General features: G+C 50.6%; 1 protein-coding gene across 1 annotated transcript; it reads left to right on the forward strand.

Annotated features, from left to right (window-relative positions):
* The first annotated feature begins 6,722 nt into the window (after positions 1–6,722).
* Positions 6,723–25,502, forward strand: Trim25 (tripartite motif containing 25). The gene is made up of 9 exons (XM_005008536.4): positions 6,723–7,417; positions 11,524–11,619; positions 15,171–15,404; positions 17,255–17,426; positions 18,350–18,418; positions 19,410–19,433; positions 20,339–20,440; positions 20,517–20,603; positions 21,271–25,502. Exons 1-9 carry the CDS (start codon positions 6,824–6,826, stop codon positions 21,804–21,806), a joined length of 1,914 nt encoding a protein of 637 aa, XP_005008593.2. The 5' UTR covers positions 6,723–6,823; the 3' UTR covers positions 21,807–25,502.
* The last annotated feature ends 397 nt before the right edge of the window (positions 25,503–25,899 follow it).

Raw genomic sequence — 25,899 nt, forward strand, 5'->3', positions numbered from 1 at the left:
TTTTACATAGAAAACTACAGTACTCTGGAAAAGGAGATTCAAGAAAATGTCAGAAAATGAAGAGATACTTCTTGTTCTTGGATAGGAAGAACCAATATAACCAAAATAGCCATGCTTCCAAATTGTTATACAGATTTAATGTAATCCCAATCAAAATATCCATAGCATATCACGCAGGATTAGAGAAAACATTCCTAAAATTCATTTGGAACCAGAAGAGACCACAAATAGCAAAAGCAGTTCTGGGAAACAAAAGTAAGGCAAGGGGTATCACAACCCCTGATTTAACATTATATGACAAAGGTACTGTGATAAGAACAGTATGGTAGGACTGGAGCTATAGCTCAGTGGTACAGCACCTACCTAGCAAGCGCAAGGTCACTTGCCAGGTACAAATCCCTGTACAAAAAAAAGCATGATACTGGCAGAAAACAAAACAAAAAAACCAAACAAAAATCCAGAACTGAAGATCAATGGAACAGACAGAAGCTGCAGAAAGAACTCCAAATATACTCAGACATCTTATCTCAAAGGAGCCAAAAACCTCTCCTGGAAGAAAGATAGCCTCTTCAATCAATGGTACTGGAAAAACTAGTTTTCCATATGCTGAAGATTAAAAACTAGACCCGTATGTTTCACCATGCAATAACCTATAATCAGAATGGACCCAAGACCTAACTAGCAAAACAGAAACACTAAATCTGCTACAAGGTAAACTAGGTAGAACTCTTGAAGGCATTGGTATAGATAAAGACTTTATGAACAAAAAACCCTGATCACAGGAAGTATCACAAAGAATCCATACCTGGGACCTCACTTATTATAAAGGTTTTTCACAGCCAAAGAAATCACCAGTAGGTCATGAGTTAAATCCATGATACAAAAAAAAGCATGATACTGGCAGAAAACAAAACAAAACAAAACAAAACAAAAACCCGGAACTGAAGATCAATGCCCATCAACTGAAGGCTAAATTACCAAAATGATCACCCACGGTGGAATAGTATGTGGCACTGTAAAAGGCCAAGTGCAGTAGCAGTAGATGTTAAATATCAGTGAACCCGGAAAACAAACTCGGGGGCCGGGGAGAACCAGACAAAAGGAACACAAAGCTGGCGATGTAGCTCAAGACCAAAATGCTGACTTAAAAAAAAGACCAAAGTGCTTAGCAAACACAAGGTCCTGGGCTCAAACTTCAGTACTGGAAAAAAAAAAAAAAGATCAGGTTGAATATAAATGAAGTGTCTAGAACTGGCAAAGCCATTCAGAGAAAAAAGTAGATTTGTTTCTGCTGGTGCTGGGATATAGCAAGAATGACTTCTAGGTAGTACTAAGTTTCTCTCAAGGTAGTAAAAATATTCTGGAATTAGACAGTGAAGGTGGTTGTATGCCCCTTTTTTGAGGGGGGAGGGTACTCTTACATAAGATCTCATTATGCAGTTGAGGTTGGCCTTGAGCTCACTTTGTAGCCCAGGCTGGTCTTGAACTCGAAACAATCCTGCCTCAGCCTCCTGAGTGTTGCGATTATAGATGTATGCTGCCACGCTGGCTACTACCTTCTGAACAACTACAACACAATAAAATTTACACTGAAAAGGGTATATTGTGCAATATATGAGTTGTTTGTCTGTAAAAAATAAATGACAAGATGGTGTTACGGGTTAAAAACTGGTGATCAATTTAACAGCAGCTGAATTAAATCACCATGGTGCTGAGCTTAGATGGTCCACCTGAGGAACATTGCCAGCATAAACAGAGATATGGCGAAGACAAGTGAGGCACTGTGTGTTGCTGTTTGAGCGATTGGTTCTCCTGGAGGAGCTGGTCATGACTCGCTTTCCCAGTGTGAGTTCAACCGTTGTCATCGGAGGGCTTGGGACTTGTTGGTGAGAGTGGCTGTGGTTCACTTTGGGGGAGCTCTGGTCCTTACATCTAGCATTGCTTCCTGGCTCTGGAGCGGAAGATATATGCTGTTTAATCTCCAGGACAAACTCGTCGCACTGGCTTTTTGGTATGTACTCAACTGTTCTTACCGTCGGAGGAGCTCGGGATCTCTGTGTCACTTAGGATGGCTGTGGTACTTTTCAGAACATCCCTGGTCCTTGTTTTCAACATGACTTCTTTGCTCCCGTGTAGAACCCTCAACCTACCAGCACAGCTCCTTCACTCTGCTGGCATAGACTTTCTAGCTTCCACCACTGACCTTTGGGCCTTTCCAGCGTGGATCCACAAAACAGACTGGCGTGAGTCCTTCTCGTGGGCTTTAGAGCTCCAGCTGGACTTGTGGGAGGCATTGTGATGGGCTCTAGGTTTTCATCTGTACTCATGCAGGACATTGCTGTGGGATCAAGATTCTTGGCTGAATATTCTGGGTCTTTAGTGTTGTGGACAGATTTCCTGAACTTTTTTGTCTTTTACTCTGTGTTACCATGATAAAATATTATAAATTCTGTGTCTTGGTTCTAATTGTTCTCCTCACAACCCCTGACTACAACAGGTGGTATGGAAAGATTACAAGCAACCTCATGGCAATAAATACAGCAAAGAAAATGGGGCCCTGGCATATAGCTCACTGGCACAGTGCCTGTCTAGCAAGCATGAGTTCGATCCCGGATACCAAAAAAAAAAAAAAAAAAAAGGAATCTTATTCTTTGGTGCCTGACAATAAGAACTGCTCCACAAAGGCTTTGCCAGAACCACAACAGCCAGACATGGTGGTGCATGCCTGTAATCTTAGCACTTGGGAGGGTGGAGGATTACAAGTTCCAGGCCAGCCTGAACTACACAGTGAGACCCTGTTTCAAAGAAAAAAAAAAAAAAAAAAAAAAGAAAGAAATGGACAGATTCCTTGAAAAACAACTTATCAAAAACTGACATAAGGGGCTGGGGATTTAGCTCATCGGCATAAGCGCCTGCCTTGCAAGCAGGCAGTCGTGAGTTCAATCCGCGCTACCGATTTAAAAAAAAAAAACTGACATAAGAAATAAAAATTCTGAATATTCTTATGTCAGTCGAAGAAATTGAATTAGTAACTTTTTGTTTGAGAAAGGGTCTCATCCTGTAGTTTAGGTTGGCTTGGACTCATTATGTAGCCTCAGCTGGCCTTAAACTCACAGTGACCCTCCTAAGTACTGGGCACATATCACATGTGGCACATTAGTAACTTAAAACCTTGCATGAAGAAAATTCCAGAAAATTCAAAGAAAATTCTGAAAATTCAAGAAAGCGTTACTTGCAAATTTCACTACAGATTGAAGAAAGAATCCCAATTTTACCCTAGCTCTTTCAGAAAAGAAAGAAGGAACTGAAGGAACTGTTCTCGGTAGGTTTTTTTTTGTCTTTTTGAGACAGGGTCTCCCTATGCAGTTCAGGCTGGCCTTGAACTCACTTTGTAGCTGAGGCTGGTCTCAAACTCACAACAATCCTCCTGCCTCAGCCTCCTGAGTGCTGGGATTACAGGCGTGAGCCACCACGCCCGGCCTTCTTGGTAGGTTTTTACGAAGGCATCATGACCTCCACAGCAAAACCTGACCAGGACATTATTGGAATATTGTGCTGAGCACCCTGGGCCGCACCTCCAGCCTCTCTGACGATTGGTTAAATGGCAAGAAGAACCGATGTGTGCTGGGGATACAGCTCAGCGGCACAAGAGCATGCTTGACAGGCCAAGGTCCTGAGATCTGAAAGAGTTTACGGTGCAGTTAGAAGACAAAATATCAAGTAAAGTGGCCTTTATTTTAAGAATGTGGAGAGAGACTCCTGACCTCCGGGGTCTGGCTTTCTCTCTGCTGGACACGTGGTGTGGGGGCATACAGGTAGCTTAGATTTGAGGTGGAGCCTAAGGGGCATTACTGATGCAAATGAATTCCGTTGGAATTCATTTTATACCACAATAGGTAAATTGCTTAGGGGCGGGGAAGGTGACCTGCTGCCTCCCAGCCTCCCAGTGTCCTCTCCAGGGCAAAATCCTTTCAAGATTAATCCCTGGAAGAAAAACAAAAACAAAAACAAAACAAAACAAAACAAAGGAGCCAGTGTCCTCCATAAGGAGTCGAGGGCTGGGCGGGTTCTTGACCCATACCTCCAGTCTGACCTCAGCACAGGGTGGCCCTGCCGCAGATGATGGGCAGATTGTATTTGCAGGCAAATGAAGCTAATTACTCCATCTCGTCTTCCACCCTCCAGACTCGGAGAGTCTGGTTAGGGTTGCCAATCATCTGCCAGGTGGGGCCATAAAGTTAGTTCTGCGTTGACCAACTGGGTCACATTTGAGTTCGGGACACTGAGCTGCTGAAGGTAGATGTTAAGTAACCTCATCATCTGGTCCAGGAGTTGGCCCTGAGCCTGCACAAGCCCAAGAGTGTACTCTCACAATGGGAGGGTTCACATTCTGCTGCCCCAACCCCGCTGACTCCAGTGTGGGTTGAAGGTGCTCTGCTTGGTTTTGGTTTTGGTACTGGGAATCGAACTCTCGGCCTCCCGCTGGCCAGGCAGCCACTGTTGTGCTGAGCTGCATCCCAACAATAAGGACAGAGAGGTGTTACTGGGCCCCTGTTTTGCAGAGGAGTCTGTATCCTTAGCAAGGAGTGACCTCTCACTGTCCAGACTGACGCATGGTAGATGGAAGCCCTGCACAGGAGGCCGAGGCCCGAGGACCACCATGAGTTCAGCTTAGCCTGAGCTACACAGTGAGACCCTGACTCAAAACAAAACAAAACAAAACAAAACAAAACAAAACAAAACAAAACACAGGAGCAGAAGACTAAGGGAGAAGGGAGACGGGGAGAGAGGCCCATCTTTGACTCACATTTCTTCCGTAAGCATTCAGCTTGTTGCACTGTAGGTTGTAGTAAATATCTATGCCGTGGAATGTAGTAAACAAATACCGTGGCCCTCCTAGTTTTTTTAAGTGGTTACCCAGCCTTTCTCAACCCGAGAAAGACAATTCCACATTCTAGCTTGAGTCACCAAGCCACCCCACTGGTGCGTAACTAGGTTAGAGGTGGATTTTCTAAGTGTTTATTTCCTGGAAACAGTTCCTACTCCACCCTTGGGAGGCAGGGAGTATTTTATAGTAGGAAATGTTTGGTTTCTGGAACCAGATAGGCTGAGTGCCAGCATCCAGTGTTACAGACAAATAGTTTGTTTTCCCTTACCCTGTTTTCTCCTTTGTAACATGAAATCTTTTTACCTACTTCACAAACTTCGTGTGGGAATAAGTGAGAAATGATGTGTCAATCTTGATTTCCTGCCTCCCTCCTGTCCTCTCTCTGCCCCTCTCCATGCAGAGGCCACCACAAAGCATGAACAAGTGGGTAAAGGATCACAGGGAAGAGAGGGGCCCATGTAACAGGCCCTGGGGGACCAGGAGTTAGGATGTTGAGTTCCAAAGTCTGGAACTGGAATTCCAGCCCTGCTTATAAAAGTTGTGAGACCTCTTGGACCATGCTGAGACTGCCCCCCCCCCCAAAGTTGTAAGACCTCAAGTGTAAAATGGCCATAATGACACAGTAAAAAATAACATGCATGACTTGTCTATCACACAGATGTCTTGGAAGTAGTAGCTGTCCTACATAATCTAGGACCTTTACCCTCTGCCTCTTTTTGTTAATCACCTTGTCATCTGATGCAAATTCCAAGCAACCCGCCCCAGACCTTTCTCTTGGTCTTTCACAAATTCTGACCCCAGATCAGAGGGGGAAAACAGAATTTAGAAAAACAAAATAAAAGATATAAATCTGGCCAGGCGAGGCGACACAATCCTGTAATCCCAGCACTCTGGAGGATGAGGCAGGTGGATCATTGTGAGTTCAAAACCAACCTGGGCTACAAAGTGAGTTCAAGACCAGCTCAAACTGCATAAGGAGACCTTGTCTCAGAAAAAAAGGGGGGGGGGGGAGGAGGAGAAAAAAGAGGGGAAAAAAGGGAGAATAGGAAAGAGGAAAACACCAGGTGCATAGCTGTAGAGAGGGTGTGAAGGTTCTGGGTTCCATGCCCATTTCAGGGAGGGGTCCCTGACCTTAAGCAGTTCCTAAAGTTAGTATTTTCTTCTTTTTTTCATGCTCTTTCTCTCCTCTCTCCCTCCATTTCTTGCTCCCCTTCCCGTTTAAGAGAGGGGCCCTATTTCCTATAAACTATCTTTTCTTTTGCTCTTCATTTATATATTGGGTTTCTCAAATTAAGAGAAACCATGCTCCATTGAAGCCTGTGTGCCTGATTTCTCTCACTTACAATTTTGGTCTCCAGGTGCATCTATTTTCCCACAAACCGCTCGCTTATCCTTCTTTATTACAGACTAATACTCTGCACAGACACATCTTTAAAAGCCCCGCCCTGCCGGGCGTAGCTTGGTCAAAAGGCACACAGGGCAACGGGGACCCCTCCGTAACCCATTTGTTCTCTCGCAAGGGGGAACCTGCTCTGGGCAAAGGTCCGAGCAGAAGTCAAACTGCACCGCGCTGAACCCGCCAGTCTGGGGTTCTCCATGTCGTGTCCCCTAGTGTCGTCCCCGCGGTGGCCACAGGAAAGCGTTGGGGAAGAGGGACGAGGGGTCCCAGGTCCTCAGAGTTGAGCCCTCCCTTCACCCTGGGACCTCGGGGCTGTGCAGGTCCCTGTCCAGGTCCCCGAGCGCCAGCTAGCGAGCGAGGCAGGCGACCCGGGGGACGCCCCCTGTGACCCTGCCGCACGTGACTTCCTGAAAGCCCGGCCCCGCCCCGCGCGCTGGGTTTCGTTTCCTCGGCGCTGCCTGGGGAGAGTCGCCAGACTTTCAGACTCTCGCTCTCCGCGGCTGCTGTGCACGTCCCGTCGGGGCTCCGCGAGCGCCATGGCTGAGCTGTGCCCGTTGTCCGAGGAGCTGTCGTGCTGCATTTGCCTGGAGCTCTTCAAGGACCCGGTCACCACCCCATGCGGCCACAACTTCTGCATGTCATGCCTGGACGAGAGCTGGGCCGTCCAGGGCGCACCGTACCAGTGTCCCCAGTGCCGCGCCTCCTACACCGCGCGCCCGCTGCTGCACAAGAACACGGTGCTATGCGCCGTGGTGGAGCAGTTCATGCAGACCGAGCAGACGCGGGCGCCCGCCGGTGACTGGAAGCTGCTCTCCCGCTCCCCAGCCCCAAGCACTGCCGCTCAGGTGTCCTGCGACCACTGCCTGAAGGAGAAGGCCGTGAAGACCTGTTTGGTGTGCATGGCCTCCTTCTGCCAGGAGCACCTGAAGCCGCACCTCGACAGCCCGGCCTTCCGGGACCACTCACTGCAGGCCCCCGTCCGAGACCTGCAGCTCCGCAAATGCCCCCAGCACAATCGTCTGCGGGAATTCTTTTGCCCGGAGCACAGCGAGTGCATTTGCCACATCTGCCTGGTGGAGCACAAGGTGTGCTCACCCACGCCCCTGAGCCAGGCCAGCGCTGACCTGGAGGTAAGCCAGAGCCGGAAGGGCGGCCAGGGGCCCCGGGACCCGCTAGGCCAGTGTGGAATCTGGGGAGAAGGACTCCGTTGATGGGCTCTGCTGGCCGAGACCAGCCTCCTTCCAGGCCACCTGTGGTCACTGGGGGACACTATGCGGATGGGATGGGCATCCCATTGACAGAGCAGAAAGGAGCAGCGGGGAGATTGGGTAGTCTTCCCCACTTCATCCATTGCCTGCTCCCCACACGCCCACTTGGCAGGACTCAGGTAAAGGGGCCTGCCCCAAGCCTGTGCTTGTCTGAGGGTGTTTAGGCTTCTGTGAGCCCTTAAATCCTAGTGCCACTCAGGAGGTTCCTATTAGTTCCATTTCATAGTTCAGGGCTCCTGAGCTTCAGAGAGGCTAATGTAGCCGAGCTAATGCATTAAATGGCCAAGGGAACCCTGGGGTCCAAGCACTGCAGTTTCCTCCCACGGAGCTGACTCCTAAGCGGAGTCTAGAACGTGGGACATTCTTGAACAAAAGGCTTTGTGGAGCCGAAGAGTTGTGGTGGCCAGGGAGGGCAGGCAGAGCCCAGGAATAGCCAGATGGGAACCAAGGAGAGCTGGGCTCTTGCGCCATAGTGCCCTCATTCTGGTGTGTGCCTTTAAACACGGGATTCGGCCCTGGGGACCTGGGTAGAGGGAGAATAGGGACTAGCTGGAGTCCTAAGGCCCCGGAAAGTCTGGGGATACTTGTGGTGTTGGGGCATGTACTTTCCCTGTGGGTTCAAAGCGGAGGCTGAAAAGTTGTAGCCAGCCCCAAAGCCAGCATAGCAGGGAGAGCAAAGTCTGGTCTGGGTGTTGTCACAGGGACTTAAGCCGGGGCAAGGTCACAGTTGTGAGTGATGGGACCGGGACCAGGGTGCAGGCCTTGCTCCCTCTGCCTTGGCCCTGTCCAATCCTTCCTGGCTCTCTGGGGCTGATTTGGGCTCCTTGGGAGCTTTTCCACTGCATCTCAGCAGCTGGACTTCAGGGCAAGTCCTTTGAGCTCTGTGGTCACCGCAACTTGGGCACACACAGCATGATCCAAAAAGGTGGTGAATGGATGAATGTGCAAACATTTTATTATGACAAAAGACACATTGCCATTAATCCCCCTCAGAATACCGCCATCACCCACTGCCCCCCCCCCACTTGTCCCATCACCTTTGCCACTTTCTGGAGCAGTTCTGGAAGTCCTCTTTCACCAGTGTCTTAGTGAGGTGTGATCAGAATACAGTGGATGCTGCTGCTGAGTGCCATCCAACAGAAAGGCAGACTTGTAAAACATGACAGCAGTGCACCCACGTCCAACTTACTTGCCGGATCTGACACTATGAGACTTCTGGCTTTTCCCCAAAGTCAAAAGAACCGTGAAAGGTAAACACCGGGAATAGATTCGGACAAGGCAGCCAGGACTGCGCACCTGGAGACAGTCATGAAAGAGGACTCAGAACTGCTTCAGAAAGTGGCAAGAATGCGGGGAGACGTGTGTGCAAGGGGAAGGGGTGTATTTTGGGGGATTAATACCAATATGTCTTTTACTGCCCTGATTGTCTCTGGCAGAGTGGAGCATTCACTGTATCTTTGCTGCCTGTTCCAGGAGAGAACCCGCCCAGCCTTTGGGACCTGCAGCCCTGTTTTGCCCCATAGAGCTTGGCTTTTGATTGAGTCCCTGCAGTCTCAGCCTGCATTTCCTTATTCTGGTCTCCTCTGGCAGTGGGCGAAGCCCGGGCAGGCAGGGGAGGGGGAACTAGGGCCTCTGGGGAAGCCCTTCAAGGGCAGGATCCAGGGCTTTACAAGGGCTTCAGCCAGAGGGGCCCTAAATCTTGACTTGGCTCCCAAGCTCGGAATTGATAAAAGGTTTTCCTTACCCAGGTGTGGGGATAAGGGCTCAGGTGCTGGGTAGAGGCACGGGGCACTCCTTGCTATGGCTGTCAAGATGGCCTGTGCTCAGGCATTAAGTTCCTGGACTTGTGGAGAGGCAGAGAGTTTCTTCTCCTCAGCACGCCATGAGACTGGCTGGGGGAGAGAAGTCTGAGCAGTCTGCACAGCATGGCAAGGCTGCTACTCTGGGTGTCACCATGCTGTGATTTTTAATCCATGTGCCCTTTTGGGCTTTCCCTTTCCTGTGCCAGCCCCAGCTGGGCAATGCTTCCAGCCTGGCCAGGTCCTCAGCCTCTGTAACTGATCATCAGATCTTCAAAAAGTTCTTGCCGGGCTCAGTGGTCCATGCCTGTCATCACAGCAGTACGGGAGGCTGAGGTAGAGAGGCATGGGGTGGGTGATCGCAAATTCAAGTCCTGCCTAGGCAACTCAGGGAGTCTCTGTCTCAAAAAATAAAGAGGGCTGGGGATGTATCTCAGTACCTAGGCCATGGCTTCAATCCCCAGTACCATGGCCACCACCACACACACACACACACAAAATTATTTACCCTTGACTAGGGGATCATTGCTGTAGTCAAAGTCCTCAGACTGTTTGATTAGTGATAGATAAACGCTTTCAAAATACAGGGCTTAGGGTGCAGTGCCCAGTAGCCTGTTGACCTCAAACAGCTTCCCACTGCTGTGTCCCGGGTCTCCTGAGCCCCTGTTGTGCAGGGGGAGGGGCAGTGTCACAGAGGTCCAGTTCCAAACAATGGCAGTGACTTGCGTTTTCCTGATCTAGGACCTGTGGCCTTGAGCTCTGTGTCAGCCCTGACATGTGACTCACTGGCTTCTTCAACTCCACATTCAAGGTCAGGGTCAGCCCTGATAGTCTCTGGCACAGGGAGAGAAGTAGGAAAGTGGAAGGGAAGGTCAGAACATGTAGAGCTAGCTACTTCGAGGAAGGAAATGTCTTGTCTTTTTTCCTTAGAAATTTCCAACATGTTCAGTTTGGTAACATGGCTATAATTTTACTTTGTGAAATGGGATCTCATTATAGGCTGGCCTTGAACTCACTGTGTATCCCAGACTGGCCTAAACCCATGCAATCCTCCTGCCTCAGCATGCTGAGTGCTGGGCTTACAGGATTTATACTAGAACCTTAGCTGTGCCAGGAAACAGCACCATGGTCTTGCACAAGGCACCTAGCTGCTCTGTGCTGTGGTGTTCTTTTCTGTAAAGGTTGGAAGATTTCATCCCCACAGTGTTGCTCTTAGCTTGCTTTAAATAAATTAATATGTACAGGGCACCAAGCCCATGCCGGCACACAATAAGCATGTGAAAACCTACTCGCTGCCCTTCTCATTTCTCTGCCCCAGCACAGAGCACGGAGCGTGGATGTTGGAGCTTCAGATACTGATTAGACTCTGTGTGTGTGTGTGTTACTGGGGACTGATGGGGACTGAATGCAGGATCTGAGTGACATCCCCAGCCCTTTATCCCTTTATTATTATTATTTTTAAATGCTGAGACAAGGTGTCACTAAGTTGCCAGGTTGCTTGAACCTCTTTTCGTGCCTCAGCTTCCCAGAGTGTTGGGCTTCCGTCTCCTGGCTTGACGTGACATCTTGGAGAAATAATCCGAGGATGATGTCAACTTCCTGCCTCATTTCCTTGTGTCCCTGGAATGGCTGGGAGCAAGCGAGCCTGAACTACCTTAGCTGGGGGACTAAGTAGATTTGCAGCTGGGCTTTGCCCCTGTGGCCTGGCTTAGCCGGGGGTGGCTGGATGAGTCCAGGCCATGATTTCTGCTCCCTGCCCTCCTGAAGCTAATGAAGGGAGTCCCAGATTCAAGCATCCCGGATTCAGGTGTGTCTATGCAGGTCCCCATCTCCTGCGTCTTTTTCTTTTTGTGGTTCTGGCTGGTGCCCTACTGTGCAGGAGGAGGGTTGTCCCCATGGTCAAATCTGCCATGGTGGAAGCAGTGGTCCTGGTGTTGGAAGTCACCTCACTGTCCTCTGCTCTTTGATTTCACAGGAGGAGTGTTGAGCACAGTCACCAGCACACCAGCTGGCAATGCTCACGTCCCGTCAGGGCACAGACACCTGCACTGTTGACTTAGCCTCAGAGTCAGGGCATCAGGAGTGCCAGAGAGAAAGATTCAAGGGTGGTCTGGGTGGGGCTAGGCCAGCCCAGCAGGGGCATTTCACCATTGTTTGCCTCCTCCACAGAACAAGCTGAGGCAGAAGCTCAGCATCATGTGCAGTCAAATCAGCGGGGCATCCCGAGCACTGGAGGACGTGCGAGCCAAAAAGCAGAGCGTGCAGGTGAGTGCCCTCCCTGCTCCACAGCTCCTCAGCCTCCAAGCCAGACAGAAAAGGTTGGACCTGGAGGAAGCTGAGCGTGCTCCCAAGCTTCAGTACTGCACGAGATCCTGTCAAAGCATAGGGAAGGGCCTATGCCCAAGGAAGATGCATTGCACACCCAACCTGAAAGCTGCCCGAAACCCAGCCTTGCTAGAGGTGGTGGTGCACTTGGGAAGCTGAGGTGGGAAGATCGCCATGAGTTCAAAGACAACCTGGGCTTCATAGCAAGACCCTGGCTCAAAAACACCCAAAACTACAGTAATGTAGAAAAATGGTTATAGTTATGAGGGAGGCAGAATTAGGAGGCCAAAGTTCATGCCCACTAGGGTTGCATCTGTCTATGCAAAGGACACACAGTTGTTTCCCAAGGCTGCTGTGAGAAGTCACCACACACTGTGTGGCTTCTAATAACAGATCTAGATTCTGTCACAGTTCTGGAGGCCGGAAGTCCCCAGCCAAGGTGTTGTAGGGCCACACTCCCTCTCCCCGGCTCTTGCAGCTTCTGGGCCTTGGACACTCTTTGGCCTGCAGCTGCCTTGTGCCAGTCCCTGTCTCCATCTCTGTGTGTGGTCACCTCCCTTCCCTCTGCACTTCTTCTTCTGTCCTTGGATTAAGGGCCCTCCTGGCTAATCAGGATGGCCTCACCTGAAAACCATTTAAAAAGTTACCTCTGCAAAGACCTTTGTTCTTGCTGCTCGCCTGTAATCCCATTACTTGGGAGGCTGAGGCAGGGGCATCATCGTGAGTTCACGACCAGCCTGGACTATTATAGTGTATTCAAGGTCAGCCTGGACTACATAGCAAGACCCTGTCTCAAAAACAAAACCAATGCAAACAACCAAAAGACTCTTGTTCTCCTTGAGGTTAAGATCACAGACTCTGGATTGTGGACTTGTCTTTGAAAGGTCAGCATTAACCATTCCAGAAAGTGTAGGGAAACACTGGGCAGAAGTCTTCTAGGGTAAGGGTGGAAATGGTTTTTTGCTATTTTTTTTTTTTTTTCCTGAAACAGGGTCTGGCTATGTAGTTCTCAGTCTGGCCTTTATCTTGCAGTGATCCTCTTGCCTCAGTCTCTTTTTTTTGTTTTTTCTAAGACTGTTTCCTGCATGGTTTATCTCCTCAGTCACTGTCCAATTGCCTCAGTCTCTTGAGTTCTGAGATTGTACATATGTATCACCATGCCTGGCTTCAAAATTTTTTATGACATTAAACATGCTGAGCCGTGGTGTCTGTTTCAGCTGTGGCTTACTCAACTGGGCAGGTCTGGAGCCATTGGTTTTCCCTCCCCACAGTGGAATCTCACCTCCTTTCTGAAGGGGGTCTTGAGGCTGAGTGAGAGGGTGGGATGAACATGTAATTGGTTAAACTGCTGCAAAGAAAAGTGTCCCCCAATTCAGAGACTGCAGCCAGACTAGCAGGTTACTGTGTTCATGGTGACAGCACAGCCCACCCAGGAGTCACCCAGCCTGGTGGGGCGTGTGTGTGGCCATGCTCCCCATGAACACTCAGGTATCCGGGGTCCTTTCCTTCCTGTCGTCCTCCTGCTCCATGTGTTGGATACCTAGCTTTTCCACAAAGGTGAAGGGGCCAGGCAACTGAAGAGTACTCTCTCTCTTTTTTTTTTTTTTTTTTTTTTGGCACCAGGGACGGAACTCATGACCTTGCATCTGCCAGGCAGGTGCTTACCCCACAGACCTAAATCCTCGGCCTTTAGAATACCTTTTTTTTTTGGTACCGGGCAAGTACTTATGCCTCTGAGCTAAATCCGCAGCCACAGGGGCCCGAAAAAAGAGGCAGACACATCCAGAATTGCACAAAGTGCAGGGTATGAGGACCTTGGGATGGAGATCTGTGCTGAGTGGCAGCAAAGCAGGAGGGTCCTGCAGCCCAAGCCAGCAGGAGGGGCTTTGCTGGACAAAGGTGGCAATGGCCAACTGGCAAGCACCTGCCTTTCTCAATATCCGTTAATGTGTCGCGGCTTCAGTAGCCCATAAACACACTCATTGTCCAACTTAGTGACTATTTCTCCTGTGGGGTATGGATGTGTGCCAGGGTCACCTGGAAAGTGGATGTTTGGCAGTGATGACCAAGATGGCAGCAGTTGTGTCCAGCTGAGTTTCTACACTGGCGCAGTGTGACATCCTTGTTCTAGTCTGTGCAAAGGGAAGTAGGGAGGGAAACAAGTATTTCCTTCCTTCTTTCCTTTCCCTACTTTCTATATTCCTCTCTTCTTTCTATCTTTCCTCTTGTCTTGCTTCTTTTTCCCCGTGGTGCTGGGGATGGGACCCAGGACCTTCTCACTGAGCTACATCCCCAGCCCTTTTAATTTTTTATTTTGAGTCAGGTTCTCACTAAGTTGTTGAATTGCCCAGGCTTGTCTATCTTCCTGTCTCAGCCTCCCAGAGGGCTGGGAGTACAGCATACACCACTCCTGACTAGCAGTTTCCTTTTGCACAAGTGACAGCGTTGCATCTGTCACTGCTGGCTGTGCCTCAGCATTGGGATTTGCTTAGTCAGACCCAAGCCTAGCTGCAGAGGATTTGGGAGATGCAGTCTTGGCACTTTCTGAATCCAGGTGGAGCTGTAGCATGAGAATCTGCTGTGTAGACCAGCCTGGGATTCTTAGAGAGTTCAAGGCCTGCCTGAACTACATATTGAGACCCTGTCTGAAAAACCCAACTCCTGCCCCCTAATAAAATAATTACTTAGGAACAGTTTATAGTTTGAAAAATAAAGTGTCTCAGCTGGGGGTGACGGTGCATTCCTATAATCCAGTACCTGGGAGACTGAGACAGAAGGATCTCCATAAGTGGGCTACACAGTGAGACAGTGTCAAAAAATAAAAGTAAAAGAAACAAAGAAAGACCACAAAAACAGTAAGAAGAGGTCTGGGGTTGTACACAGCCCAGTGCAATCCCTAGTACCACAGGGAAAATGGAATGGAATGTTCTGGCACTGCGCCCCCATCCCATCCCCTTCCTCTTCTCTTCTGAATGTGTCCACTCTGTGCATTGCCTCATCCTTTTACTGCATACCTGTGCCATCTCTGTTCCAGTCTCCTGTTGATGGATGTTCTGCTTGTTTTTACTTTTTCAAGCAGTGCTGCTTCTGTTGGGTGTGTTGGTACACACCTGTGATGCCAGCACTCAGGTAGCTGAGGCAGGAGGATCACCACAAGTGCAAGGCCAGTCTGGGCCTCATGAGTTCGAGGCCAGCCTGAACTACGTAGTGAGACCCGTCTCAGGAAACAAACAAACAAAATAAATAAATAAAAGCCCAGTGCTGCTTATAAATATTTGAGGTGTGTCTCTAAGGAGGTCCGAAAGGCTTAGAGGGGGGCATATGCCGAGGTTGGAGTCCCTGGGGGGTGGAGGGGGCGCCTTCACACTCTCATTGGGTGTTGCAAGTGGCTACCCAGAGCAACCATGCAGTTCCTGCTGCCACTGAGTTCAGCAGCAGGACCTCGGCCCCCTGTCCTGGACACTCAGGAACCATCTTGCCTTGGCCTTTAGGATGCTGCAGGCCGGAAGATTGAGCAGGTGAAACAGGAATACCGGGAAATGAAGATGCTCATTGACTCCTCCGAAGTCAACACTATGCGCAAGATAAAGGAAGAGGAGAAGAGGGTCAGCAGCAAGTTCGATACCATTTACCAGATTCTGCTCAAGAAGAGGAATGAGATCCAGACCCTGAAGGATGAGCTCGAGCTCAACCTGGCCGTGGGGGATGAGTTCGAGTTTCTGGAGGTGGGTGTTGAGGATCGCGCTGCTGAGTACTTTCTGTCTTCCCAGAGCTGGGACTGGAGGAGGCATTAGAAGCATCCCTGATGAGCTGGGTGTGGTTGCACAGACTGTAATGTCAGCACTTGAAAGGCTGAGGCAGGAGGATCACTACAAGTTCAAGACCAGCTTGGGCTATATAGTGAATTTAAGATCAGCCTGAAGTGCCTAGCAAGATGCACACTGTATTAGTTGTTTTTTTTTTTTTTTTTTTGTCTTTTTTGTTTTTATCGGTACCAGGGATCGAACTCACGACTGCCTGCTTGCAAGGCAGGCGCTTATGCCGCTGAGCTAAATCCCCAGCCCCCACACTGTATTAGTTTTCTGTGCAGTGCAAAAACTGACCCCAAAGGGGCTTAGGAGAACATAACTTTGTTCAATGTCTTCCTGGCCCAGGATCTGGGCACAGCTTCTTGGACTGTGTACCTGGGTGTTGGGCAGACTGTGCTGGTTTCTGAGCTCAGGCCTGTCCTCTAGGTTCAGCTGGTTTTTGGCAGGATTCAGTTCCCTGGGATTGTGGGATGCAACCCCCCCACCCCACTTTCTTGCTGGCCATTGCCTGAGGTCTTCTGTGGACCTGGCTGCTTGTTTTCTGAAGTCCGGGGAAGAATGTCTTTCCATCTCTCTGTGGAAAAAGTTTGACTTGATTAAGTCTGGCTCCTGCGGGAAAATCACCTGTTGGCTCATTCAGAGTCAATGACATGGAGTCTGGATTTTACCTGCACTGTTCCTTCCTCTTTGCAGTATAATGTAAGCCAATCAGGGGCGATGCCTCAGCCCACTGCCATCCCGTGTCCTCATGGGGAGGGATTAGGCAGGTTGTGTGTCCAGGAGGGGCAGGAATGTGGGGCCATCCTAGACTGCCACCTCCCATGAGCCTCCTCCTCCTCCTCCTGTCCTCCCTCCATGTGACCCCAAAAGTGCCCTCTGAAGCATTCAAGCTCTGCTCTTTCTGGCTTCCTGCCTGAGAGGTCCTTGGTGCCAGGCCTCACCTTTGCCTGCAGCCTTGTCTCTTTCCAGTACCTGCAGACCCCGCCGTGCCCTAACTGTGGGAGGCACTTTTCGTACCCCCACACTTCGTCTGTGGGCCTGAGGCAGCAAGGCCCCCTGCCCTCTGCCCAGTGCATCCAGTCCTGTGTCCTGGGCCAGCTACCATCTTCCTAGGGTGCTATTATTGTGCCACTTGTTGATCCAAAGCATGTCCTGCTGCCTTCACTGTGGTGCTAGATGACATTTCAGATGTGCCCGCTTTCGCGTCTTAACCAGAAGCCCATCCATGGCTCTCTGCTGCTTCCTCCTCCAGTGCTTCATGAGAAGCCTGTTCCTGGCATACAGGGACTGCTGCCAACCCCAGAGCCCCAGCCTCCTTGTTCTGGGGGTGTGGGGTGGGGAGAACCCTCTCTCCTCTCTGCATGATGCTGCCCATGCCAGGGTGGAGCAGGCTGAGAGAGGATTTTGGATCCTGCCTCTGCGTGAGACTGGACCCCAGTTAGGCTCAAAGCTGGGCCTTCTGTGAGACCCTCCCTTCCTGTGGGATATACCCTGGTGCTGTCTTGGGTTACAGCTCGTGGAAAGCCACAGAGGGCCCTGTGTTCCTGCGCTGTCCTAGCCATCACTGGAGGGGTCAGGGGGGACCATGTCCCAGCTGCTTCTGTGCTAGAAGGGCTCTGTAAGCCCTGGTGACCTGAGGCCTGAAACTTGAGCTGGTTTCTTGACCTGAGCACCTGTGGGCGCCGGGAGTTGCTGTGGGTTGGAAAGGATAGAGCCAGGCCTGGACTTCACCAGATCTTCCTGCCTGAACTCCCTGCCTGTTCCAGAAAGCATCCAAACTGCAAGGAGTCTCCACGAAGTCAGTCTACGTCCCCCGCGTGGAACTGGACCATGAGCTGATCAATGGTGTCTGCCAGGGCACCGTGGGCCTCAAGAATGAGCTGAAGCGAGCCGTGCGGCAGCTCCAGGACAAGAAGCTCGAGGAGGCCTCCAGCTCAGGTGACCAGCAGCTCCACTGCTTCCTTGGCAGAGCCTGAGACTGGGGGTTCTCTGGGCATCCTGCGCAGCAGAGGGCACGGGGCACAGAGCCCTGGGACTGGTGTCACCTCACCTGAAGTCCTAGCTTTCCTTCCTGAAAGATTTCTGGGTTCTCAGTACTATGGTAGGCCTTTCTGCCCAGGGTGGGGAGGCCACCTGCGTGGGTTTTGGCCTGTTCGAGTTTGTGGTTTTGAGAGACCCCAGAGTCCTCCTGAAACCCCTTTCCCTTCCTCATTCCAGTTCATCACCAGATCTCACTGTTTAAAATTTCTCCTACCTCTGCCCACTGGTCTCACACATCTGCCACCTGCCTGTTGTCTACTGCCATTAGCTGTGTCCTGGGACTGTGGTGGCCTAAGTGGTCCCTTTGTACTTTCTGCTGCAGCCAGAGAGAGGCTGTCAAGATGCAGACCTCATTCCTTTCCCTCCTCCTCCCCTTAGGGACATTGTTCTTAGATTATAGACCAGACCCTTGAGCTGGCCTGCAAGCCAGGGCAGGTCCTGTCCATCTGTCGAGCCCCCAGGCCACCCCTGTGTTTCTGCAATCTGTCCCTCAGATATGCTGAGCTTTCTGTATAAAGGGCCTTTATACATGACCCCTCCCCACTGTCCCTAAGGCTGAACTGAGCTCCCCCATCTTCCCCAGGATCTAACTCCTCAATCACCCCTGGCTATGTGTTAGGCAGAGCAGAGGTCACACAGCACTGGTCTTTCTAGTACCTTGTGTCTGTCCTCCGCAATGACTGGAGGGGAGGGCGGCTCCGCAGTGACTGGAGGGGGCACAGCTGTGTGTGTAGGTGCTCTGGCTGCCTGCCCTGGCACAGCTGGCTTCGGAGCAGGCTGGAACAGAGCCATGCACACTGAGCCCTTCCTCCCTGCCACAGGGGACTCAGGAGACCATGGTTCAGACTCCAGCCAGAAAGGCCAACGGCTTGCAAAGAAACTATCACCACGTAAGTGGCCCACCTTGTCCCCGTGGCATTGGTGCAGCTGTGGCTGCCCAGTGCTTTGGCTGGGATATTCCGGGGTCCCTGCTCCATCTAGATAGGTGTGTCCCATCCAGGTTACCGTAGGGGCCATGCAGGGCTGCTATGGGTTCCTCTGGGGCAGGAAGGAGGGCTTGTCCACCTTGCAGGCTACACTCTTCACACTTGAGTCCTGGGTCTCAAACAGCACCCTGCTGGGCACAGGGGGTCCTAGCAGCTGGAGTCTCCACCTCAGTAGTGGGGTGGGTGTAGGTCTTTGGTCTGGCAATCACTTCTGCTCTTCCTGTGTTTCTCAGCCTTTTCCAGGATTGTCCCTCTTCTCTCCCACTGGGACATTTTAGAAAAGTTATTTCCCTGTTCCCCTATCCCCCTAATGGAGCTTAAATACCACAAATGTGCAGTACATTGGCTTAAATACTGTGCTTTTCTATATACAAAGAGATTATTAATATCCTCCTAAACACCAAGTTTTTATTCTTTGGAAGTGATGTTATCCACATGCTTACGGGTTCCAGGTAACTTGGATGCTGCTGATTTGAAGTCTCTATTTTGGCAGCCACTTCCTGCTCATGTACACACTCTGGATATTAACAAATGCCATGATAACTGACAAAATTTTTTTTTGCCTGCCTAGTTTTCCTTGGTTTGTTTTACTTTGTAGAGATACAAATTACCTGCAGTAAATGTAAGGTTAGATCCACTGTGACAAAGGATGCCAGTGGCTCCATTCCCTGGGAAATTCTCCCCTGCTTCTTAGGAGTCAGTGCCTCTAACACCACTGGTGTGGTTTCTGTGGCTGTTGGTTCCTTCTGCCCACCAAGCCCTTCTGTTTTTCAAGTTAGGACGCCCTCACTCTGTCTGTATGGGTGAGATGTGCGCCAGTGAATATCATGACTGCCATGAAATGTGATAATGGTGTGCTATAAAATATCTGAATCTTGAACACTTTGTTTTTCAGATGACAAGAAGTACAAGAAAGTTTGTAAGTTTGCATTTTGGTTCTCTTTGCTTTTGAGACTTGTCCGAGCTTAGAACTGCAAGCTGCCAGCAAGCTAGGCCTGGAAGCACCCACTTGTAATATTGGGGCTCAGGGAAGCTAAGGCAGGAAGACCAAAAGCTGGAGCCCAAGCTGGACAACTTAGCAAGTTAAGGAGACCTTATCTCAAATTAAAAAGTAACAGATGGCATCGTGAGATTCTGTTTCAGAAAGACAAAAATAAAAAGGCAATAAAAGACTGGGGTTATAGCGCAATACAAAGGCTCTAGATTTAGTTCCCAGTGCTGAAAACAAATGAAACAAAGCACTACTACCGGTGGCAGCAGTTGCCCTATCATATTGAGGTTCTGGGGTGGGCCGAGTCTCCATGACTGTATTCTGCAGGACTGAGAAGGCTGGGGGTGTAATTTAATGGTAGAACACTTGGGTAGCATGGGTGAGGCCCTGGCTTTCATCCTCGCATCACTAAATGAATAAATACAGCCAGGCATGTGGGTGTACACCTTAATCCTAGCCCTCAGGAGGCTGAGGCAGGAGGATCACCATGAGTCCAAGACCATCTTGAACTGTATAGCGGGACCTTGTCTCAAAAATGGAATGAATGAAAAAAAGGATAGGATTGTAAGCCAGAGGCACGGTACATACCTGTAATCTCAGTAGACTCAGGAAGTTGAGGGAGGGAGACTGCCATGAGTTCAAGGCCAGGCTGGGCTCCATAGAAAGACCTTGCCTCAGAAACATAGCAGAACATATGACAGCAGCCTAGATGCATCTGCACAGCCCTGGCTGTTCAGGTGTGTGTTTATGGAGTGGCTCTCGACAGTCATCAGGGAGCAGAGCCCACCCCGCCCCTTCTGGTCCCATCACAAACTTGAGTCTCCCTTCCTCAGCCCCAGCCCAACCTCCAGCCATTATCCCGGCCCCTGCCGAGAAGATGCCCATCTTTGGTGCTCCTGGACAGGCGGTGGATTTGAAAGCAGCTGTCCCAGATGGTGAGTCATTGTGGCTGAGGGCTGTAGGGTCTCCACTAAGTTCGCCCCAGCAGCATTGATTTTTTTCCTCTTCCAGCTCCAGCCAAAGCTGTTGACTTCCAAGCTGTTAAGGCCAAGGTGCTTGAAAACTTCTTAGCCAAGTCCAGACCCGAGCTCCTGGATTGTAAGTTGCTTGGTTGGGTGGATGAAGGAAGTGTGGGTGGATGGGCGGTGTCTTAGTTACTTTTTACTTCTTGCTGAGACAAAAATATCTGAAGCCCAAAGCTGGGAAAGGAAAGGTTTCTTACAATTTTGGAGGTTTCAGTCCATACTCAGTTGGCTCCAAGGCAGGCGGGCATGGCAGGGCCGTAGTACATGATGGCTGCAAACAGCAAGGCTGAAACCAGCAAGAGAGAGAGAGACACACTCCTTCTCCCGTCATTACATTGTATCCTGGCTCCACCCCTAGGTGGGTATAGCACTGACACCATCAATCCAAGCTCTAAACAAGAATCAACCACAAACGCATAATGCAAATGCATGAGGCCTGGGGGCCACCAACATAAACCATGACTGGCAGATAAAATAAGCCAAATAATAAAAACTGTGTGAGGTGGGGTGTGCCTGTAATCCCAGCACTCAGGAGGTTGAAGCAGAATTGCTTCAAGTTCGAGGCCATCCTGGCCTACATCATGAGTTCAAAGCCAGCCTGAACAGCACTGCAGAGCCTATCTTTAAAACCCCCAAAGTACAAAAAGTAAAGTAAAAGTACCAGGTGGTGCCTGGTCTCCAAGGGAGACAGTCTCTGCCCTGTGCACCTGACCCTACGCGGGGGGGCGGTCTCTTCTCAGATTCCGTGAAAGTCATCCTGGACTACAACACGGCCCACAACAAGGTGTCTCTGTCTGAGAACTACACGGTGGCCTCGGTGGCAGACATGCAGCAGCACTACCGGTCGCACCCGCATCGCTTCACGTATTGCTCGCAGGTGCTGGGCCTGCACTCCTACAGGAAGGGCATCCACTACTGGGAAGTGGAGCTGCAGAAGGGCAACTTCTGCGGGGTGGGCGTCTGCTACAGCAGCATGGAGCGCCAGGGCCCTGAGAGCCGCCTGGGCCGAAACGCCGCGTCCTGGTGCGTGGAGTGGTTCAACAACAAGATCTCCGTGTGGCACAACAACGCCGAGAAGACGCTGCCTTCCACCAAGGCCACGCGCGTGGGCGTGCTCCTCAACTGCGACCACGGCTTCCTCATCTTTTTCGCCGTGGCCTCCGACAAGGTTCACCTGATGTACAAGTTCAAGGGGCTGGACTTCAGCGACGCCCTGCACCCGGCCTTCTGGATGTTCTCCGCGGGGGCCAAGATCTCCATTTGCCCCCTCAAGTAGGGGGGCCCCCAAGCGCGGGTGACCACCTGCGCGGGCTCCTGAGACCCCTGGGGGAGGGGGACTCGCCCTGGAGAGCTCCCCTGAGCCCCCCCCCCCGAAGGCGGGGAAAGGAGGCGGGGCTGGGGGAAGGCAGGGGCTCAGCCAGGGAGGAGGGCAAGAGAGTGTGGTACTTCCTGTGCCAAACCATGGGGGTGGTTTGTGTCCTCCTCCTTGCTCTCCTAGAAAAATCCCTCGGTTGCTGGGAAGCAGGGAACAGCTTGGGGGAGTAAAGCCACTTGTGCCCTTTTCCTCTCATAGAAGGACTGATACCCAGGTCAGATTCTTCTCAGGCTACAGGTACCTGCCCTTCAGCTCCCTGGGGCCCCCTTCTGGCCTTGGTGTTTGATTACTCTCTGTGGTGATGGTACACACCTGTCATCCCAGCATGAGGGAGGCTAGGGCAGGAGGATTGCCCAGCCCTGCCTGGCAGAATCATTGACTATATACATATATATGTATATATTCTGTCTTTTTTGGTGCTGGGATATGAACCCAGAGCCTCGTGCCTGGGAAGCACATGCTGTACCTCTGAGCTGTGTGACCAACCTGGGTCTCAACATCCCCAGGCCCACGTCCCGCTACTCCCCATGTATTGGGCCCCCGTCACATGGTTCTTCTCTGTGTTTGAGGGGGGCCATGGACCTCAGGTGCCTACATGGATCAGAGTTTCCCAAAGAAGCACATCCTTTTCCTCCACGGGAAAATAGCTCTTTTTTCCTTCTAAGCTGTTCCTTCTGTTACCACGCTGGGGATTTAAAAAGTGTTCAGGTGAAACTTTGTGGTTAAGGTTCGTGATCTGAATCAGGCTGGATGGCATTTGTGCTTATATCAGGGCCAACCTGGTCCAGTTTGGATGGAACTTCCTCCCTCTTCCAAGTTTTGCAAAGGGGCGACACAGACCCTGGCTTCCCATAGCCAAGGTGACAGGGCTAGTGCCCCCAACCCATGTGCCTTGCCTTGGTCATTGTCCTCCATGGTGGTACCCCTCCCCAGGACATTGATATTGGATTGACTGCTGTCCATGCCACCATGGCTGACATGGTCTAGCAGCCACCTGAGCCAGTTATCCCGAGTATGCTGTCATGCAGTCAGACTGTGTGTGGCTGCCACTGACACCACTTGCTTGGGTGCCTCTTTATGACCCCAAGGGCCTCATGGCTGGCCCAGTGGGAGACAGAAATGTTTCTGTCCATCCCTGGCCACAGGTGGATGACCTGGCATGGAGCTTCCTGTGAGCATGAGGTCTGTTGCCACCCCTGGGCCCTTCCGTGGTCATCCCCACTTGAGCTATTTCTGGATGTCACGTGGACCAGGCTCATGGTCAGGAAGACTTTTAAGGATCAGGGAAGGAATGAGCTAAAAAGGGCCAGGCAAATGGCTCTTTTTCTCTGTGGTATTTTATGCATTAAAAGTGAGTCAGTCTGCTAGGGTAGGAGGGGATGGGTTGGTAGAATTTTCCCATATCTTGATGATGTGAGGATGTTAAATTCCTACCCCGAAGGCTGGGGATCTAGCTCAGTGGCCCAGCAGTTGCCTGGCAAGTACAAGGTCATGAGTTTGATGTTCAGTTAAAAAAAAAATCCCTACCCCAACTTGTAAAGAATTTCACTTCTTGTGACTTGAGTTCAGCTTTGGGCTTTCCCAAGAGAAGGGACGCACTCTGTTGGGTATCTTAGGGCATGAAAAGAGGTCACCATTGGGAATATAGGGACCCCAGATGTTTTCATGTGGATACTGAGAACATAGCACATCTCAGGCCTTGTGCTGGAATCCCAGGGTTCCGAGCCCTTGGTATTCCTGACATGTGGGATCTGTGCCATCTCCCAGGAAGAATTTTCAATTCCTTGGGAAAGGAAGAATCTTTGTAGGGAAGATGTTCCTGGCATAACTGATTAGTTTTCTTCTTTTGCTCTGAGGAAGAAAACTTCTTTGGTGGTGCATGCTTCTCTGGCTTTGAAGATGTCTAAAGCATCTTTACTGATCCTGTGAACCAAGCCCTGGCTGGAGCTTAGTCACACTGGCCTGGAGGAGTTGGATGCCAGGGGTATCCCATGGCTCTTGCTAGAGCCTTCTTCTGCAGGATGAGGGTGACAGAGAGGGCTCTTCCCTGGAAGGTATGGCACTCAGAACAGGGGAGTCTGTGACCCTGTACTTGTCACCAAAGCTGAGCTCCATGCATGGAGCTTTGCGATAGACTGAGGCATGCACCTGCTGTCTGCAGTGGGGAGGCCTTCATGGTCCAACCTTGCTGTCCCATTAAATGGTTCGGATTGGAGGAACCTTTGTATTCTTGCAGCTTCTCGTTTTGCAGAATCAGGCAGGTGAGATGGTAGAAAATGGCTCTTTCTCTGCTCTCTGCCACTGCATTATGGAGGAGAAGCCTTTTGCTGTGAGTGCGGAAAAACCCTGGTGTCCTGCGGAAGTACCTGAAATTCCCAGAAGCACCAACGCAAAACCCCCTCCTCCAGTACCAGGACTGTCTCAGTCCCTCTGGCACGACAAACAAAGGTCATGGGCAAGTCTTGCAGTATTAAGATTGACTGACCATTCGTGCCTGTTGTGATTACTCTGAAGTTATCATCTATAACGAATTCAGATATGTAATCTTTTTACCTTATTTCCCTGCCTGCTATTGGTTTTAGCTAATCAGAAATATTTGAACCATGATTTCTTGAGCTTTTTTTTTTTTTTTTTTTTAAAGAATCAATTCTTTCAGGAGATAATCATGGCTATAACCAGGGCAAGGCTGGCTGTGGAGGCTCAGAAGCATTAAAGGCAATGAAGCCGTGTCAGGTTTTCTCTTTCTGGGACTGCCATGCAGTGGGCAGGATTCCTGGATCCAGCAGATGAGGCCCCGCTGTTGAGGGCTTCTGCTCAGAGGCCCTGAGTTGCACAGCACCTGGGGGTTGTGACTCGGGAGCCTGCTGACTGATGGTATGTCTGGGCTTGACTGCAGTCAGTGCCTGGGGGAGTATCGGGGAGTCACAGGGAGATAGGTATCAGTGCAGCAGTGGAATGGAAGGTACATTTTCCTTTCTACTGTTGGATGCTTTCAAACCTGAACCTGCCTGGGCAGCCACAGGCCCTGTTCCAGGGATCTTGTCTTTGTTTGGATCAGAGTAGGTCTTTCAGGAGATACGGGTTCAAGGTTGCTGTCCATCAAAGAATACAACTGCTCATTCCCCTGCTTGGGGGAGGGCACTCCGTCCTTGTCCTTGCTGGGACTTCTAGAGTGACAGAAGTGTCTCCCCATGAGTCCTTAAGCCAGGTCTGAGTTGATAGCAGGAGGTTTGATGGCTCAGGGTGGGGCTGGCTGCTGGGAGGACTGGATAGGGGGTGTGAGCAGAGCCATCCAGGTCTCTGGGATGGAGTAGGATCCAGAGCCAGCGCTCAGTCACTTGGCCAGGGCTTTAACCTGTCGAGGTGACTAGTCCTGCCTGCAGAATGACATTCTGATCCCATCTGTAGCAGAGGCTCTGAGTGCTTCCTGGCTGGTAAGCAGGGCTGGGCCAGGAGAGTGATGTTTGCTGGCTCTGGGGTTTTGGCAAGATGCTCTGAGTTTGAATCCTCCCTGATCTGGCCCTGTATGTCTGTATGTCCCCTTCTTTAGCTGCTTCTGATTTGTACCCTTTATAATAAAATTATGATTTTCAAATATTGAGTGCTTCCCTGCATTGATTTCTCTTTCTTTCCTCTTCTTCTTCTTTTTTTTTTTTTCTTTTTGAGACAGGATTTTACTATGCAGGTCAGGCCAGCCTTAAATTCACTTGTAGTCCAGGCTGGCCTCCAACTTGCAGTGATCCTCCTGCCTCAGCCTCCTTAGTGCTGAGACACTGATTTTGTGCTGACTGACCCTAAGGGTGCCATGGCAACCTGGGTTTATAGCCAGTTGAGAAATGTGGATGACCAGCGTCTGAAGCGAGAGCAGACTTACTGAGGGATTGTGTCCCTTTGCCTGTAGCGCTGATGTGACTGGGGTGATCAGTCTCACCTCTTCCTGGCAGGACAACAGCCGGTGCCAGAACAGGGATGGCGGGGCCCCGAGTGACCACCC

The sequence above is a fragment of the Cavia porcellus genome, unplaced genomic scaffold (assembly GCF_034190915.1).
Source record: "Cavia porcellus strain 051 isolate PalLab524CR breed Dunkin Hartley unplaced genomic scaffold, mCavPor4.1 scaffold_6, whole genome shotgun sequence".
Classification (NCBI taxonomy): domain Eukaryota; kingdom Metazoa; phylum Chordata; class Mammalia; order Rodentia; family Caviidae; genus Cavia; species Cavia porcellus.